This window comes from Hylobates moloch, unplaced genomic scaffold (assembly GCF_009828535.3).
Source record: "Hylobates moloch isolate HMO894 unplaced genomic scaffold, HMol_V3 SCAFFOLD_19, whole genome shotgun sequence".
NCBI classification, from domain to species: Eukaryota; Metazoa; Chordata; class Mammalia; order Primates; family Hylobatidae; genus Hylobates; species Hylobates moloch.
The window spans coordinates 21,499,602-21,516,998 of NW_026652294.1; the positions used below are offsets into that span (position 1 = coordinate 21,499,602).

General features: G+C 43.0%; 1 protein-coding gene across 8 annotated transcripts in view; it reads left to right on the forward strand.

Annotated features, from left to right (window-relative positions):
- Window positions 1-17,397, forward strand: part of TNRC6B (trinucleotide repeat containing adaptor 6B) — a 291,806-nt gene that overhangs the window by 260,968 nt on the left and 13,441 nt on the right. For all 8 annotated transcript variants that reach the window (XM_032139790.2, XM_032139793.2, XM_058431283.1 and 5 more), the window contains 7 exons: window positions 3,175-3,312; window positions 5,471-5,647; window positions 7,124-7,270; window positions 7,521-7,616; window positions 9,925-10,149; window positions 10,611-10,681; window positions 15,774-15,913. In XM_032139790.2, the coding sequence (XP_031995681.1) occupies window positions 3,175-3,312; window positions 5,471-5,647; window positions 7,124-7,270; window positions 7,521-7,616; window positions 9,925-10,149; window positions 10,611-10,681; window positions 15,774-15,913 (994 nt within the window). The remainder of the gene's footprint in view (window positions 1-3,174; window positions 3,313-5,470; window positions 5,648-7,123; window positions 7,271-7,520; window positions 7,617-9,924; window positions 10,150-10,610; window positions 10,682-15,773; window positions 15,914-17,397) is intronic.

The window sequence follows — 17,397 nt, forward strand, 5'->3', positions numbered from 1 at the left end:
TTGTGAGAAATTTCAGGGAAACCACTTGGTGGACTAAGGAAATTTGGTTTTGCTGTAGTGGAAAATACAATAAAGTCAGTATTTTCTTGGGTTTAGATGTATGATAGCTTGTAAATAGCCAAAGGTCACTAGCAAAGCACCATCTCTTCTTTGTTAGTGCACCCACTAGAGCACAGTGTCCCAGAATTTCTTCCTTCAAAATCTATCAGACACTTTCCATATCCTAGTGTCAGGCCGGTTACTACGTGACATCAAAGAAAATTACGTACGTCTTCACCTGATTTTTCCTCTCATACTTTGGGGTTTGTAGATTGAACCTTTCAAGGCAATTTTCTCACCTATTCTTTCTCTTACCCCTTGGATTATTTTTCCTGACCAAACCTTGTGAGGCAGCACTGGGACTGCCCTACTGTGGTGGCATTTGATCCCCAAGTCTCTAATGAGAAAGGTGCCCGCTTTCTCTAAGGTTCTTGGAGCTGCTGAGCTCTTTCCTTGCTTGCTTACTTTTTCTTTCTCTTTCTCTTTCTTTCTCTCATTCATTTTCTTTTCTTCTTTCCTCTTATTTTTCTCTTTTTTTGCCCTTTTTCTATAACTTTAATTTTCTGCATTTCATTTGTCACCAAAAAAACTCTAAGCAGCTGAAATTAAAGAAATTTAATTCACTGGCTGGGCGCGGTGGCTCACACCTGGAATCCCAGCACTTTGAGAGACCGAGGCGGGCGGCTCACGAGGTCAGGAGATTGAGACCATCCTGGCTAACACGATGAAACCCCGTCTCTACTAAAAATACAAAAAAATCAGCCGAGTGTGGTGGCAGGCACCTGTAGTCCCAGCTACTCAGGAGGCTGAGGCAGGAGAATTGCTTGAACGCGGAGGCTAAAGTTGCAGTGAGCCGAGATTGTGCCGCTGCACTCCAGCCTGGGTGAGAGAGCGAGACTCTGTCTCAAAAAAAAAAAAAGAAAAAAGAAAAAAAAAGAAATTTAATTCACTATGGGTTTTATAGAAATTTTAGAGTAACTTCAAAGAAAATTAATGTGTAAGGAACAGTTCCCCCTCTTCCTAATAATGCTAGTATTCTTTTTAATCTTTGCCAGAATCCTAGGTTATTTGCAGAAGCTCTTTCTCAATGATTAGAACTGAGCTTTCAGGTGGCCTGGAATCCAAGCACCTTGGCCTGGTTTTCTCAAAGGCAGAAGTGTAATTTACTCAAGGAGCAACCTGCTTAGGCCATTAAGGCTATGTCAGAGAAAACCTTTGTTCCTTGCAACCTCCCTGCCCTCCAATCTAATTTCATTTCTGCCACCTAGGATGAAAGAAAGAAAAAAATGCCTCAAACTCTTCTTTTAAAAAAAAAAAAATAATAAGGCCAGGAACGGTGGCTCGTGCCTGTAATCCCAGCACTTTGGGAGGCCAAGGCAGGCAGATCGCCTGAGCTCAGGAGTTCTAGACCAGCCTTGGCAACAGGGTGAAACCCCGTCTCTACTAAAAATACAAAAAATTAGCTGGGCATGGCTGCGGTGTGCCTGTAGTCCCAGCTACTCAGGCGGCTGAGGCAGGAGAATTGCTTGAACCCAGGAGGCGGAGGTTGCAGTGAGCCAAGATTGCGCCACTGCACTCCAGCCTGGGTGACAGAGACTCCATCTCCAAAATAATAATAATTTCATTTGAAATATTTTCATCTCATTCTAAAGATTTCTGCACCCTACCCCCACCCTCCAATCATTTCGAACTAGTAAATTCGGTTACAAAATGTGAAAGAACACTGTTCTTTATATAAATAGCAACATTTTTAACATGGGTCAGGAAGGTGTTAGACTTTTACTTGATTTATTATGCGTTTATAAAACTATCCCAGACAACTAGGATAAGCACAGGGGACGAAAAACACAACCTGGGCCCTTAGTGGGATTTGGAGAGATGGAAATTGAGGACCCTTTATGGGTATAGTGTGGCGTCTGGCCTGGCTAGAGTTGCACATCTTGGGGCAGAGAAGCTTGGCTCTGCCGTGGTGGGAGCCTTGCTCGCCTCCCTGGGATGCCTGCACTCGTGCTGCCGCTCTGCGCTCCCTGTGGCTCATTCTCATTTTTCTATGGTCATTTATTATTCTCCCCCTCCCTGTTTCATCATTTTAGTCCTTTATTTTACTTTTTTGAGAGTTTTTATGAACAAGTGTCACGTACATTCTGACCCAAATGGATGATGGATTGTGTTAGACTCCATCGTCCGGCTTCTGCTGTGTGGCTTCCAGCTCTCCAGCTCTGTGCAGTGGGAAAACGTTACCCACCAAGACTCTTCCCCTGAAACTTACCTGGGGCTCATGGCAAAGTGAACTCAGAATCTCAAACTACCCACCTACTCAAGCTTTGGTGTCTTCCTCATTTCCTCATTGCTTAAAGACTACTTTCAAATTTATCTTTCACATTCTGCCCTGACCTCCACCCACCCCACACTCAGGCTGCCAATTCTTTTCCTAAAATACATACTAGTTATCCTCTTACATGCTTAACATTTTCACTATCCTCTTATCCTAGAGAAAAAAAGATCTGAACTCCTTGGCCTAATATATAAAGACCCTACATGACACGACTCTTCATTTCTCCTCATCCCCTACCACTCTCCGCCTCACTTCATCCCAGAGTTAGCTAAACATTGGAGTCATTTGAACATCTCACCATTCCCTAAACACACTTAATTATCAAGAGTTAGAGCTTTGTACTTGGTTTGCTTGACTTCCCCAAATACCTCTCTGGGGCCCTAGATCACATCTTTCTTCTGCAAAGCCTTTCCTCCCCCAAGATACTCTGACTACAACTCTGTTGCTGCTTTTGCACTACATTGGCTGGATGTCGTCTTCTCTATCTCAGTTGGAGAGTGGCTGGCCCCAGCATCCTGTCTGGCACAAATGTCAGCTAAATGAAAAAGGGCGTGCAGGAATGCACTGAGACAGACCTAATCGATGGCAGTCATACGCATCTTCACACCTTCACAGAGAGACATCACTTATTTAGCGAGCAAGAGCCAAGATCAAAGCTTGGAATCAAAAATACCTGTTTCCGAGTGGAGAAACTCTGTGAATTAGTCTTTGAATGACACTTGAAGGCATTTGTGGACTCTGCTTCAGAACTCTTGGTACTGATGCTAGAGACTTATAAAATGTGGTCTTCTCCTTTTTAGGCTTCAGTTCTGGCGGCATGGACTATGGCATGGTTGGTGGGAAGGAGGCTGGAACCGAGTCTCGCTTTAAGCAGTGGACCTCCATGATGGAGGGGCTGCCCTCTGTAGCCACACAGGAAGCCAATATGCACAAAAATGGTAAGAGAAGCACTGAAAGCTAGAGCCCCCAATCCACAGCAGGTCTTGATGAAACATCTTATAAGACTATTTTGAAGTACAGAACTTGATACTCTTTTTCCTCCTGAATCCTATGATTGCCTGTGGAGGAAGGTCAGAGTCATGTGTATGTTGAATTACAAGAAATATAAAGTACTAGTTCTAATTAAAGGGAGCAGAATTTTTCAGCTACCATGATTGAGGGTGGTAGCAGTGAACTTGGGCACCCACCAAGGTGAAACCCTAATAAGTCGGCTGAGGGAACAGAGTCAGCTTGTTGAGTTTGTTTGCAGAGCAAGGGATCATAACAATACCTATCTTGTTGGTTGTTTGAACCATAATAAATTTATCGGCTTTTAAAAATTGTCCTGCCTTTTAATCTCCAAAAGACAACTAATAGATCCTAATACATGAGATTTGAACTTTTCAGAAAGCTTTCTTATTCTGTGTGAATTAGAGTGTCTGCAAGACAGCTTTTAAGGGCGTTGCAGGCTTTGGTCGTGATGTTGGTCGGCTTTTCCTCTCAATTTCTCTCTGTAAGGGCTTCCATTTCCTGTAAAACAGATAAAAGGTCTCAGAACCTTCCTTCAGCCTTTGTTTCAGTGTTTGTTTCATTTGACAGTAATTCACTTGGACTTAAATGTATCCATGAGAACCAAGTATAAATAGGTGTCTGGCCATTCCTGTTGCAGCGCCCTGGCAGGCCCCAGCCCCAGCCAAGTCATTCAGTCTGAAGCCTTTCAGGTTTCCTTTGTAAACCACTCTTTAATAAGCCCATCCAGGAGGCTGGTGAAATAGCCACGTGGAGCTCTCTGTCTGCCATCGCTAAGCATTATCATTTGGTTTCATGGCATGAAGTCAAAAATGGTTTATTGAAATTGTAAAATCTGTGGACTGAATAATCTAAGCCCACTGTCATCTATAGCTTTGGGCACTTTCAGTGCTTCCTTAGGCTGATAATTCACCAGGTCCCCTTGTCCCCAGAGACATGATAGGTGCATGATAATAAATATGAAATGGCATGTGAGAGGGTATCTTGAAGGCAAAATCTCTACTTGCCTTTTTAGAGCTTATAGATCATGTTTTCCCATTTCCTTAGCAATCCCCAAAGTAATTGAGCTTTTCATTTTCCACTGCTTCACCATAATGTGCCTCTGAGCCAAATTTGTCAGTGGCTCCAGAAAAGTAAATGTCCTCTTAGCTGAGCATGGAGGTAGTTTTAATAATATTCCCATTAGGCTATATCACCCTGGAAATAATTTTATCCCTTCACAAGCAGCATCCTAAGAATAGATCAAGTGACCCAATACAGTATGTAAAATTCATTTGAGAAATAAGTAGACTGGTATCTCACTGACACAAAATTTTATTCAAAGGGCATGTTTTGTTAGTTCAAGGCAATTTTAAGCTTTTAATTCTTTTCCTGCCCCGTAGCATATAAAATGCATGATGGGGGCACCGACAAAACCACTGAAGCGCTCTCAGGAAACCAGTTACAAAGGATTTGCTGTTCTTCACGTGTGAGGCCATGGATCCCAGAGCTGCAGAGTTCATTGCTGGTCTTGTGCTGGCAAAGACCCTAGGCGGGAATTCCATCTCATTGCGTTGGAATTTAAAGCAATTGCAGATGCTTTTCCCTCCAATGGACTCTCTGTTTACACTGCTGCTTCCAGCTAATTTAAGCCTGATCAGCCAGCCCTTAAGAACCTGGGTGGGTAGCATCAGTAGAAATTTAGTTAAAACTTTCTTATGTGCTACAAATTGTTAGAATTTTCCCCATTTCTCACTCTTGAGTTGTTAGCACAGAAACTAGGAATAATGGTCAGATTCCTAGGATGTGAACGTTTCATTAGTTTCATAAGACTATTGAATTTTAAAACTGAAAGGAACATTCGAGCATGAGAACAATCCTGTGTGCCTAAGTGAGGAACTGAGAGGCTCAGAGAGGCGAAATGACTTGTTGTTGGTCATGCTGCTTAGTAATTATGTGCTGAGTCTTGAATGCAACCTCTTATTCCAGTGCTGTTTGTATATACTCCCGTCAGCTTCAGAAGACTGTTTGCATTCCAGTGAATAAAAACTAGACAAGTTCTATTCATAGGAGTTATTCTGGATGATTTAATTTCCTCTCTTTTCTCAGGCGCTATAGTGGCCCCTGGTAAGACCCGGGGTGGGTCACCGTACAACCAGTTTGATATCATCCCTGGTGACACACTGGGTGGCCATACGGGTCCTGCTGGTGATAGCTGGTTACCTGCCAAATCTCCACCAACAAATAAAATCGGAAGTAAATCCAGCAATGCCAGTTGGCCTCCAGGTATTGTCCAGGAAATGCTTTTCCAGGAAAGCATTTGTTTTGTAATTGTCAGTTTCAGGTTCGGGATACATTGCTTTTGTGACTCATGTTACTAAGGTACTTGCTTTCATTTTTTTCATTCAATAATTGTCTGTTAGAAGTAAGGCATGTGCTGTGGGAAGATAGAAAATTTTCATTAGGTGGGGAACCTGGGGATAAGTGACATTGTAGCTGGGACTTCGCATTCGTCCCATGCATAGGACGCCTTGTAACATGGGTTCTTTTGAAGTGTCTGTTGAATTGATTTGTTAGTTCTTAGGCAAGTATTTATTACCAGTTAGCTTCTAGGTATGCAGTAGCGATTATAATGAGATTATTTGTTAATTCTTTTCTTTCTGTCCCTCTCTTTTGTTGGATATAGTAATCTATTCTCATGATAGAAAAATGAGAACATTTAATAAAGCAAAAATTCAAATCTAATTCCATAAATATATATCCTCCTAGACCTCTTTCTGTGCATGCATATTTGTGACATGAATATGTATAGTTTCATTTTATTAAGGTAGAATTTTTTTTTTTTTGAAAGGGAGTTTCGCTCTTATTACCCAAGCTGGAGTGCAGTAGTGTGATCTTGGTTCACTGCAAGCTCCGCCTCCCAGGTTCAAGCGATTCTCCTGCTTGCCTGCTACCACGCCTGGCTAATTTTTTGTATGTTTAGTAGAGACAGGGTTTCGCCATGTTGGGCAGGCTGGTCTCGAACTCCTGACCTCAGGTGATCTGCCCGCCTCGGCCTCCCAAAGTGCTGGGATTACAGGCGTGAGCCACCATGCCCGGCCAAAGTAGAATTGTATAATGCAGATCGTTCATATATAATACATGTTGCTCTTTCTCATCACGATTTGGAAAATAAAAGTTTATTCTGTCACATAGCTTTAAAATTTTTAAATGATGTAAATTGACCGATAAAAAAATTCCGAGCCCTCATGTATATTCTAGGCTTTCTCTTGCTAAGCTAAATTATCCCTGCTGGTTATCCCTGGACATTCTATGTAGCAGTATCATTTGTATTACATTTTTCGCATTTCGGCCAACATCTGGTAAGGAAAATGAGAAAGAGCACTGATCTCTAGCCCATATTTTCACCGGTTCTTGGCCTAGATGCTTGGATAATTCTTGTGAACACCAGAGTCCTTATTCCTGCTTTCCCTGCCTTCAGCCCTGAAGTCTCCTGGGAGCAGGAGGATCAGGTTACTGGGGACAGGCTCTGATGAACTGTGGCTTCCGGTTGACTGCCACAGACAGCGTGATAAAACAAAGGTGCTGTTGGCAAGAGTGTGTGTTCATGTTGATTTTTTTTCCTTAATTTTGTGATGAAAATCTAAGAGATAATAAATTCAGTATTTATACTTTCACGACCCATTTCTTATGTTAAAAAAGTACTATATCATTTTTTTTTAAACAACCTTCCTTCTCCAATATTTGTTTTCCTTGTCTCAGAATTCCAACCAGGAGTGCCATGGAAAGGTATCCAAAACATTGACCCTGAATCTGACCCCTATGTCACCCCAGGAAGCGTGCTGGGGGGTACAGCCACATCTCCCATTGTAGATACTGACCACCAACTGCTGCGGGATAACACCACAGGTACTTGAGCAAAGCATCTCTTATATGTTCAACACCCAGCATTTTCATAGTTGTCAGTTTGTGACTTCATTTGTACTTGCTGGTACCTAAAAGTTTAACCAAAAAATGTAAGAATATTGCTTTTCACATTTATTTGTTAGACATATTTTGTCCTCCATTCTACTGAAGTTTAAATAAAATACTCCCAAGGTTTCACTGGTTATACTGACATTTATCTTCAGTATTTTCTTCTTGTTCTTTGTTACCCAAGGGTCTAATTCTTCCCTCAACACCTCGCTGCCTTCACCTGGTGCCTGGCCCTACAGTGCCTCTGACAACTCCTTTACCAACGTTCATAGCACTTCAGGTATGAGGGTGAATTTTGTGTTTCCCTTTGGTTAGCACTTTTTCGTCGGGTTCCCTTTTATAAAGGAAACTGGCATGTATTTCGTAAGATACAGTCTTACAGAAGTTCAGTAGCATAGGTCAGTGTAGATGGAAGCACACCTTTTCTGTTTGCTATGTCTTTGAGGAACTTCTAGTCTCAGGAAGGATGAGCCAGATACAGCTTTGGGATGAGGCCGGTAGTGACAGAACTGCAGGGAGCTGGCATATCCAGAGGGCTGGAGTCATGTCCTAATGACACACATGCTTCTCTTTTAACAAGGCTGTCAAGAAGTCAAGGGTCATGAGAAGAACTTGTTAAGGCCAGGTTATTATTCCTAAGGTAGCCAATAATAGCTGGCTTTTCTCTAAAAACCCTCCCACTTATGGACAAAGGCTAAGGGCAGATGGCCAAAGGAAAAAAAAAAAAAAGGGACCTTGATTCATTTTACCATCATTTGGTAAGTTCCTCATGGTTTTTTAAAAGACATTAGGAAATGGAAAAGTTAGTGGATATAATAAAGGCTTTGAAGTCACTCACTGAGCATAGTGCCTTACTGATTGGTAGACATACTAGTAATTGGCACCTTCAGTTTGCACAAGTCGGACCTTAAGCTGTTAAAGTCATTATGACTTACGTGCTTTGCCCAGGCAAAAGCAAATAAAGCAGACCTTTGTGCACCTATGAAGACGCTGCAGGCTAGTGGGCTACACATTGTCTTTTTCTCCTTCCCACCTCTGTGTCGTATCAGCAGTGCAACAATAACCTACCACTCACTGAATGATCCCGCAGGCCAGGCATCATGCTAAACCTTCCATGTGAATTTTTATTTTACCTTCACCAAAGGCTATGAGTAAGTCCTGTTGTTACCCCTGTTTTGTGGATAAAGAAACTGAGTGAGGTTCTGAGAGCCGATATAACTTGCCTCAGTTCTGAGCAAGTATGTAAAGGAGACATCTCAATATTCCAGGATTTGAACCACCACCCTGCATTATACTTTTGTAGGATTTCTTTTACATGTAAAAGCTTACTCTGGTTACCCAACTCTTTTACACCTATAAATGCCCATATCTCAGATTGAACTATGTGTCTTTTTCCAACAGTTGAAAATTCATCTGAGAGATGGTCCAAGAATCACCTCAGACTTGTCTAAAACTGAACCTATACTTCCCCACCCCCAAAAGTGTCTTTCCTTCTCAACTCAGTTATGTTTCTTAATAATGATCTCATGCATCATTTAGTTACAAAACCTCAGTATTTTCTTCCTCTTTCCTCTCTCTCTCAATCCCTGGATCCAGGCAGTTATGATTTCTCCTTAGTGATTTATTCTGCAATCATATTTCAAATATGCATTCCTTCTGTTCCATTCTATTTACTATCACAGTAGTTTAAACATTCCATGCTGAATCAGTTGCAAAAACTCCTGATAGTATCTTAATCAGTCCCCAGCCTATCTTTGTAACCTCCTTTACCTCTCTGCCCCTGTGAACTGTTCAACCAAAATTGGGGGGGGAACATATTCCATACACAGAGAGTTTATGTTGAACCTTGGTTTACACATTCCTGTTTCTTTGTGCCCATCCATTTATGTAAATCCTTCACGAGCTGTTTTTATAAAGCCTTTGCTGCAAGCCCAGCATTCTTGATCCACTTCGCGTATTGAACATACGTGATGATGTTGGGGTCACCACTTCTGTTGCTTATCTGTTCTGTGTTCTCATCTGAGCTTGAGGTTCTTAGGGATAATTATTTCTATTCCTCACAGCACTGATTTAGTGCCATATGCATAGTAAGCCCTTAGTGAATATTTCTTGATTTTTTTAAAGAATCTGTTTGAACATCAATATCTAATAGACTGGATCAAGGCACAAGAAAAGTGTAATTTACTAATTACTTTCCGTTCAGTCAATGATTATAGAATACTTTATTCTGCTAGTGTTCACATTCTCACTGTTACCCAGAAGCTGATGTCTTTAGGAAGACTTTATCCTTGAATGTGTCCCCTTTTCGAGTCATTTTTAGCTAAGAAAGCAGTAGAGAATTGGTTATCTTATTAAATCTTTAATTCATATGATAATTCTATCAATTCAGAGTAGTAGTCACTGAAAATTTTCTGTTCGTTATGCTCTAAGAACAGTGTTATTTTGTATTGCTGTGCTTAAAATGTGTACTGTTACTTTTTAGAATATAAATGTGTATGTATTTATGTGTATGTAGATAAAACTCGTGTATTTGTCAACAAAAGTGAACCATCTAACCTTATTCCTTCCTTAATTTTCTCTTCTTACAGCAAAGTTCCCTGATTACAAATCAACATGGTCCCCAGATCCCATAGGACACAACCCCACTCATCTCTCCAACAAGATGTGGAAAAACCATATTTCCTCCAGGAACACTACACCGCTGCCCCGCCCACCTCCTGGTCTGACCAACCCCAAACCATCATCTCCCTGGAGCAGCACAGCACCCCGATCAGTCAGGGGGTGGGGGACACAGGACTCACGGCTCGCCTCGGGTGAGGAGGATCTGCCTAAAGGAACGCCATTGTTCATCCACAAGGGGCTTATGTTAACACAGATGGTGAAGACACCAAGAGGTCTTCCCAAGAGAGGAAGTCATAGTTGTCTGGTTTTTCTTCTGATAGAGGAAGAGGTACCTCTTGAGTGAGTGAAAGTCGCAGTCAGTATAAGGCAAAGGGACCCAAGAACTCCCAAGGGACAGGTGGAGTAAAATGAGTGACTAAAAATGGCAGAGTGAGAACACTGGGAGGAAAATACTGTATTGCAAATCAGGCATAAAAGTGCATAGGAGTCGGGGACCAGTAGAAGAGAAAAAGAAGGTCAGAGTCCAGTGGAAAAGAGAGACAATTTATAAAAGCAGAGAAGAAATGTGGGCTACATGAAAATCTTTCTCCCTCATGGCTTTTCTTGTTTTTCTTTTATTTCTCTTCCTAACCATTTTTCTGGTTGCTCATAGCCTCTACCTGGAGTGATGGTGGCTCAGTTCGTCCTAGTTACTGGCTGGTTCTTCACAATCTCACTCCACAGGTAATTATGCTTTCTCGTGGTTTTCTAGATAGGACTTGATTGTATTAAGAGAGAGGGAAAGGCTGGGCGCGGTGGCTCATGCCTGTAATCCCAGCACTTTGGGAGGCCGAGGCAGGCGGATCACGAGGTCAGGAGATCGAGACCATCCTGGCTAACACAGTGAAACCCCGTCTCTACTAAAAATACAAAAAATTAGCCGAGCGTTGTGGTGGGCACCTGTGGTCCCAGCTACTCGGGAGGCTGAGGCAGGAGAATGGCATGAACCCGGGAGGCGGAGCTTGCAGTGAGCCAAGATTGTGCCAGTGCACTCCAGCCTGGGCGACAGAGTGAGACTCCATCTCGAAAAAAAAAAAAAGAGAGGGAAAGATGGGGGTTGGTGTCTCACACCTGTAATCACAGTACCTTGTGAGGCCAAGGCGAGAGGATTGCTTGAAGCCAGGAGTCTGAAATCAGTCCAAGCAATATAATGAGACCCTGTTTCTACAAAAAATTAAAAATTAGCCAGGCATGGTGGCGCACAGCTGCTCAGGAGGCTGAGGTGGGAGGATCACTTGAGCCCAGAAGGTCGAGGCTGCAATGAGCCATGATTGCATTGCATTGCACTCCAGGTTGGGCAATAGTGCAAGACCCTTTCTTAAAAAAGAGAGAGAGGGAAATAGATGTGGGAGGCTGGCAGATATGAAAGCTCATCTCCTGATCACTGCAAAGAGGTCTTGACTACAGGAGTGGGTGTCCCCTCCCTACCCAAGGTTCACAGCCTACTTCTGGAGAGGGGTTGATGCTGGCCACTAGGCTTCATGCCTGCCTTCAAGATGATGGTAACATACAGTTTATAAAAGTGAAAACTAGTTTTATAAGCTAGTGTAATAAAACTAGGTAAAACCCACTAGAGAGTGGGTTCCTGCAGATCTTATGGGGCAGAGAAAGAGAAAAAAACAGAGTATGGTGGTATTTTCTGGTGATTTCTGTGTAGTAGACACGATTTGCTATATAGATGTGCATGTTAGAATCTGGAACCTAGTGGAAAAGGGAGTATTTTAAGGACACCCAAAAGCTACCTGTTTCTGTGTTAATTCTCCAACAAGACCTGAACCTATACTTCCCTATCCCTAAAAGTGTCTTCCCTTCTCAACTAAGTTCTTTGTTTCTTAATATTGATCTCATGCATCATTTAGTTACAAAACCTCAGTATTTTCTCCCTCTTAAAACATACTAACCATTTTTGTGCTTTGTAAATAATTAACCATCCATCTCTCCAGTGGAAGAGATCATTTGACTTCATAGTTTATAAATGCTACATGGGGCCAGTTGGAGTGGCTCACGCCTGTAATCCCAGCACTTTGGGAGGCCAAGGTGGATGGATCACGAGGTCAAGAGATTGAGACCATCCTGGCCAACATGGTGAAACCCCATCTCTACTGAAAATACACAAATTAGCTGGGCGTGGTGGCACACGCCTGTAGTCACAGCTACTTGGGAGGCTGAGGCAGGAGAATCACTTGAACCCAGGAGGCAGAGGTTGCAGTGAGCTGAGATTGCACCACTGCACTCCAGTCTGGCGACAGAGCGAGACTCCATCTAAAAAAAATAAAAAAATCTACATGGGTGTGTTTAACTCTCCGTCTATTATCCTTTTCACGCGTAGATGGCATTACTATAATTTGCTGTCATCAGATCGTATCCTCCAGGTGGTTTTCCATTGGAGGAGCTTCATTTGCACCAGGCCACTCTGCCTTTCACCTTGGTTGCTAGATAACTGAGGTATTTGCAGAAGCATTATGTTGAGCACTTGAATGAGGTTAAATGGGCTCATCAAAACTGAATCCATCACAACCTTTATAACACCTTGTTAAAAGGAGTCAGTTATGCCTCCCATTTTTGACACATAGAATGCATTCTCTGGCATTTAATTCATACATGGATTCAGGCACACTTTATAAAGCCAACATTTTCCAGAGTGTTGTCATGCGATATGATTAGGTCTCTGGCCTAATATGTTTGACGTGTATACTTGGTTAAACAAAACTAAGCAGATTTTTTCACTTTAAGAATTCTAGGCCTTTTAATATGCTAACACATACTATGATTCTCTGTGGGGAAATACGTCTCCTAAATACATTTGCCCATTTGTAGGGAGTAAATCACAGAACTCGTATTTCAAGGTGCACATTGAGGTAAACAATTTCCTAAATACAGTTAACATGAGGGAGGGTGTGGGTCAGCTCTTAATCTCTGTATCTAATCAAGTCAGCTCAAAGTTCCAAGTTATGGCCAGGCGCGGTGGCTCACACCTGTAATCCTAGCACTTTGGGAGGCCGAGGTGGGCAGATCACAAGGTCAGGCGATCAAGACCATCCTGGCTAACACGTTGAAACCCCGTCTTTACTAAAAATACAAAAAATTAGCTGGGCGTGGTGGTGAGTGCCTGTAGTCCCAGCTACTTGGGAGGCTGTGGCAGGAGAATGACATGAATCTGGGAGGTGGAGCTTGGAGTGAGCCGAGATTGCGCCACTGCGCTCCAGTCTGGGTGACAGAGCGAGACTCCATCTCAGAGAAGAAAAAAAAAGTTCCAAGTTATTTCTTTAGCAAATAGTTGACTGACATAGGGGAAGAATCTTGTATGACCATCCTCAAAACTATGTATACCTCCTATTTTCTAAGAGTTGTCACACAATATGGTGATTATGGTATGATGAGATTGAGAGAAGCAGTAAGAGATGCACTGTTTTGAAAGAAGCCTGGGCAGGCTAATCGGCTGTTCACTTGTTCTATCTTACGAAAAATGCTGGCCAGATATAGTGGCTCATGCCTATGATCCCAACACTTTTGGGAGGCTGAGGCGGGTGGATCACCTGAGGTCAGGAGTTCCAGACCAGCCTGGCCAACATGGCGAAACCCCGTCTCTACTAAAAAGACAAAAACTAGCCGGGTATGGTGGTGGGCGCCTGTAGTCCCACCTCAGTCGGGAGGCCGAGGCAGGAGAATCGCTTGAACCCGGAGGTGAAGGCCACAGTGAGCTGAGAATGCACCACTGCACTCCAGCCTGGGTAACAGAGTAAGACTCTGTTTCAAAGAAAAAAATGTTAATTATACACATATATCCATATAAAATGAATATGGGGGTGGCCGTGTTTGGGTTAGAATTAATTTTAAAAATCAAAGCTTCCTAAGAGCAGACTAATCTCTATCATAGCTTAAAAGGTTTTAAGAGCAAGTCACCTGCTCTCCAGCCTGGGTGACAGAAGAATGAGACCCCCCCCCATCTCTAAATTTAAAAAAAAGCAAATCTTGATACAGTTGTCACCCCCTTATCCATGGTTTCTTACCCTTGGTCAAACCATAGTCAAAAAATATTAAGATATTTTTAGAGAAAGACCACATTCACATAACTTACAGTATATTGTTACAGCTTTTCTTTTCTTTTTCTTTTTTTTTTTTTTTTTTTGAGACGGAGTCTTGTTCTGTCGCCCAGACTAGAGTGCAGTGGTGCGATCTCCGCTCACCGCAAGCTCCTCCTCCCGGGTTCACGCCGTTCTCATGTCTCAGCCTCCAAGTAGCTGGGACTACAGGCGCCGGCCACCATGCCTGGCTAATTTTTTTGTGTTTTTAGTAGAGATGGGTTTCACCATGTTAGTCAGGATGGTCTCGATCTCCTGACCTCGTGATCTGCCCACCTCGGCCTTCCAAAGTGCTGGGATTACAGGCGTGAGCCACCGCACCCGGCACCTTTTCTATTTTAATCTCTTACTGTGCCTAATTTATAATTTAAACTGTGTCTTAGGTATGTATGTATAGGAAAAACATACTAAGAGTTCGGTACTATCGGTGATTTCAGGCCTCCACTGGGGGGCCTTGGAAGGTGTACCCCTCAGATAAAAGGGGACTACTTTATCTGGATAATTTTTCTTTCATCACCTAAAATTTATCTAGAGGGCATCTGTTCTAAAAAGTCTGTTGCGGCATATGCCGACATGCTTGTGTAGTCTATTGTTACTTATAAAACAATGCTAAGAGCATTTCTCTGATCATTTTCTGCAAAGAACTGCAGAGAAACCGCCTGTTTTCATCCTGCAGGGTGTCTACCACTGCCACCAGTAGTACAGCTTTTTAAGCAATTCAATAGTAATCTGTTTATCTTCCAAAGAAATGAACTGAAGTGGTGAACTGATCTTAAATACCTATTTAACATCTTGATGGGACAGGCGAGGTGGCTCACGCCTGTAATCCCAGCACTTTGGGAGGCTGAGGCAAGTGGATCACAAGGTCAGGAGATCAAGACCATCCTGGCCAACATGGTGAAACCCCGTCTCTATTAAAAATACAAAAATGAGCTGGGAGTGGTGGCATGCGCCTGTAATTCCAGCTACTCAGGATGCTGAGGCAGGAGAATCGCTTGAACCCGGGAGGTGGAGGTTGCAGTGAGTCGAGATCGTGCCACTGCACTCCAGCCTGGGCAACAGAGCAAGGCTCTGTCTCAAAAATAAGTAAATAAAAAGATCTTGATGCAAAATAAATTAATCAGAGTGAATAAGTTTGTTCATCCAACTCGTAGGTTAGGAAAATTGTCCCTAATCACTGAAGATCTTAAGTGGTGAAAGTCTAACTGGGGTGAGGAGTACAGCCTTTGGTCAAAATGCCTGATGTCAGCACAGGACATAGAGAAGTAGGCAGAAATAGTCTAACCTTGGGATGGGCAAAGTAGGGGTAAGACAGTGTTAGAATAGGCTGTGAACCAGGTCAGCCAACAGCATTTTAAATAATCAGATGTTTAGTAGTACTTTTCTTGTTTGTGTCTTTCTCTTTACAGAGGAATACATGAGCAGTGATGCTAAGAATGTTAACTTACATTCTTACGTGGATACCATCTCATTTTTGTCCTTTTTTGACTCTACAAATTAACACTCCCACCTGTTTATCTCTTAAAGAAAACAGACCACAGGCTGAATCATATGCTTTTGTTTTGAGCTGCATTTATGCAAACTTTATTTGCAAAATGGGCACACTAGGTCTCAGCCAGTGCTTTGAGTATCTTAAAATGTACCTTTTCCACCCCACCTCCAGTCTTTATCTGATGAATGTCATTACTCCTTAGATTGATGGGTCAACCTTGAGAACGATCTGCATGCAGCATGGCCCACTGCTGACATTCCATCTGAATCTAACCCAGGGCACTGCCCTGATCCGATACAGCACCAAACAGGAGGCGGCCAAGGCCCAAACTGCACTGCACATGTGAGTATTCGGTCTTATACCCACATAGACAAACATGCATGAAGATGCACCCGTGAGTATTCTGGCAGCTGCTGAATTAAAGATGCACCAGAACATACACGAAGAATGGCACCGTCACACGTGCATCTGCAAGTCTCGAGTGTGGAGGTGCCAGGTCTTTTCCACCTAAGCTTGGATTGTCCTGTATATATCAGAGGCCAGTCGTCAGAATTCCAAATGTAAATAATTTGTGAAGTAGTGAGTAAATTCTAAGTAACATAAAACAAAGCTAGGGCCGGGCACAGTGGCCCACGCCTGTAATCCCAGCACTTTGGGAGGCCGAGGTGGGCGCATCACGAGGTCAAGAGATGGAGACCATCTTGGCCAACATGGTAAAACTCTGTCTCTACTAAAACAAAAAATCAGCCAGGCGTGGTGGCGCATGCCTGTAGTCCCAGCTACCGGGAAGACTGAGGCAGGGGAATCGCTTGAACCTGGCAGGCGGAGGTTGCAGTGAGCCGAGATCACGCCACTGCACTCCAGCCTGGTGACAGAGCAAGATTCCATCTCAAAAAAGAAAAAAAAAAAAAACAGCTAATAGAAGTGCCACTGTTTTTCATAATAGAATCTAGCTGCTTACTCCAGCCTGTTTGCAGATGACGAAATATTGTGGTCTTGGTGGGTAGCAGGGTCTTTGCTTAAATTAGGTGGCGCTAGATCAGACTTTGCCCATCCCCTCCCTGCCACTGTCAAACTGATGGACGGAGAAGACCTGACTGCCTCGGCTGCAGATTCCATGACAGAAAGGCGGACACACTGCAAGCCAGGGATGAGGAGGCTCAGGCAGCGAGGAGCCCCTGAGAAAGAGCAGCACTTCCGGGGGCTGAAGCCAGGTTGCTTCGATGTTTTGGGTATGGTCTTTTGCCTCATAACTCACATGGGGAAAGAGAGAGACCATATTTTTCTTTCCTTTTTATCTAAGGTTTTATTTATTTTGTTTTAGAGCAGTTTTAGGATCACAGCCAAATTGAGAGGAAGATACAAAGATTTCTGTCATATCTCCTGCTGCCACACATGAATAGCCTCCACCATTATCAACATCCTCCACCAGAGTGGTGCATTTGTCAAGATTGCTGAACCCCTCCTTATCACCAAAAGTCTGTAGTTTACATTAGAGTTCACTCTCGGCCTTGTACAGTATATGGTTTTGGACAAATGTATAATGACGGGTATCTACCATTACAGTATCAGAGTCCTCTGCCAGTTCAGTCATCCCTCTTAGCCCCCCACAGACACACACGTTTTTCTTGATAGCTAAGTGTCTAGAATATATAAATTCCATACACCAAGAAATATCAGAATATAGTATTCTCTAGTAGTCCTTGGTTATCCTGAGCTTTGGTGATGCCTTGTTGGTTTACATCATTACTTCTCAATTACCTGGCGGTCTGGTTGAAATACACGTTCTGGACCCAGAGGCCTTGGGTGGAGCTTGGACTCTGCAT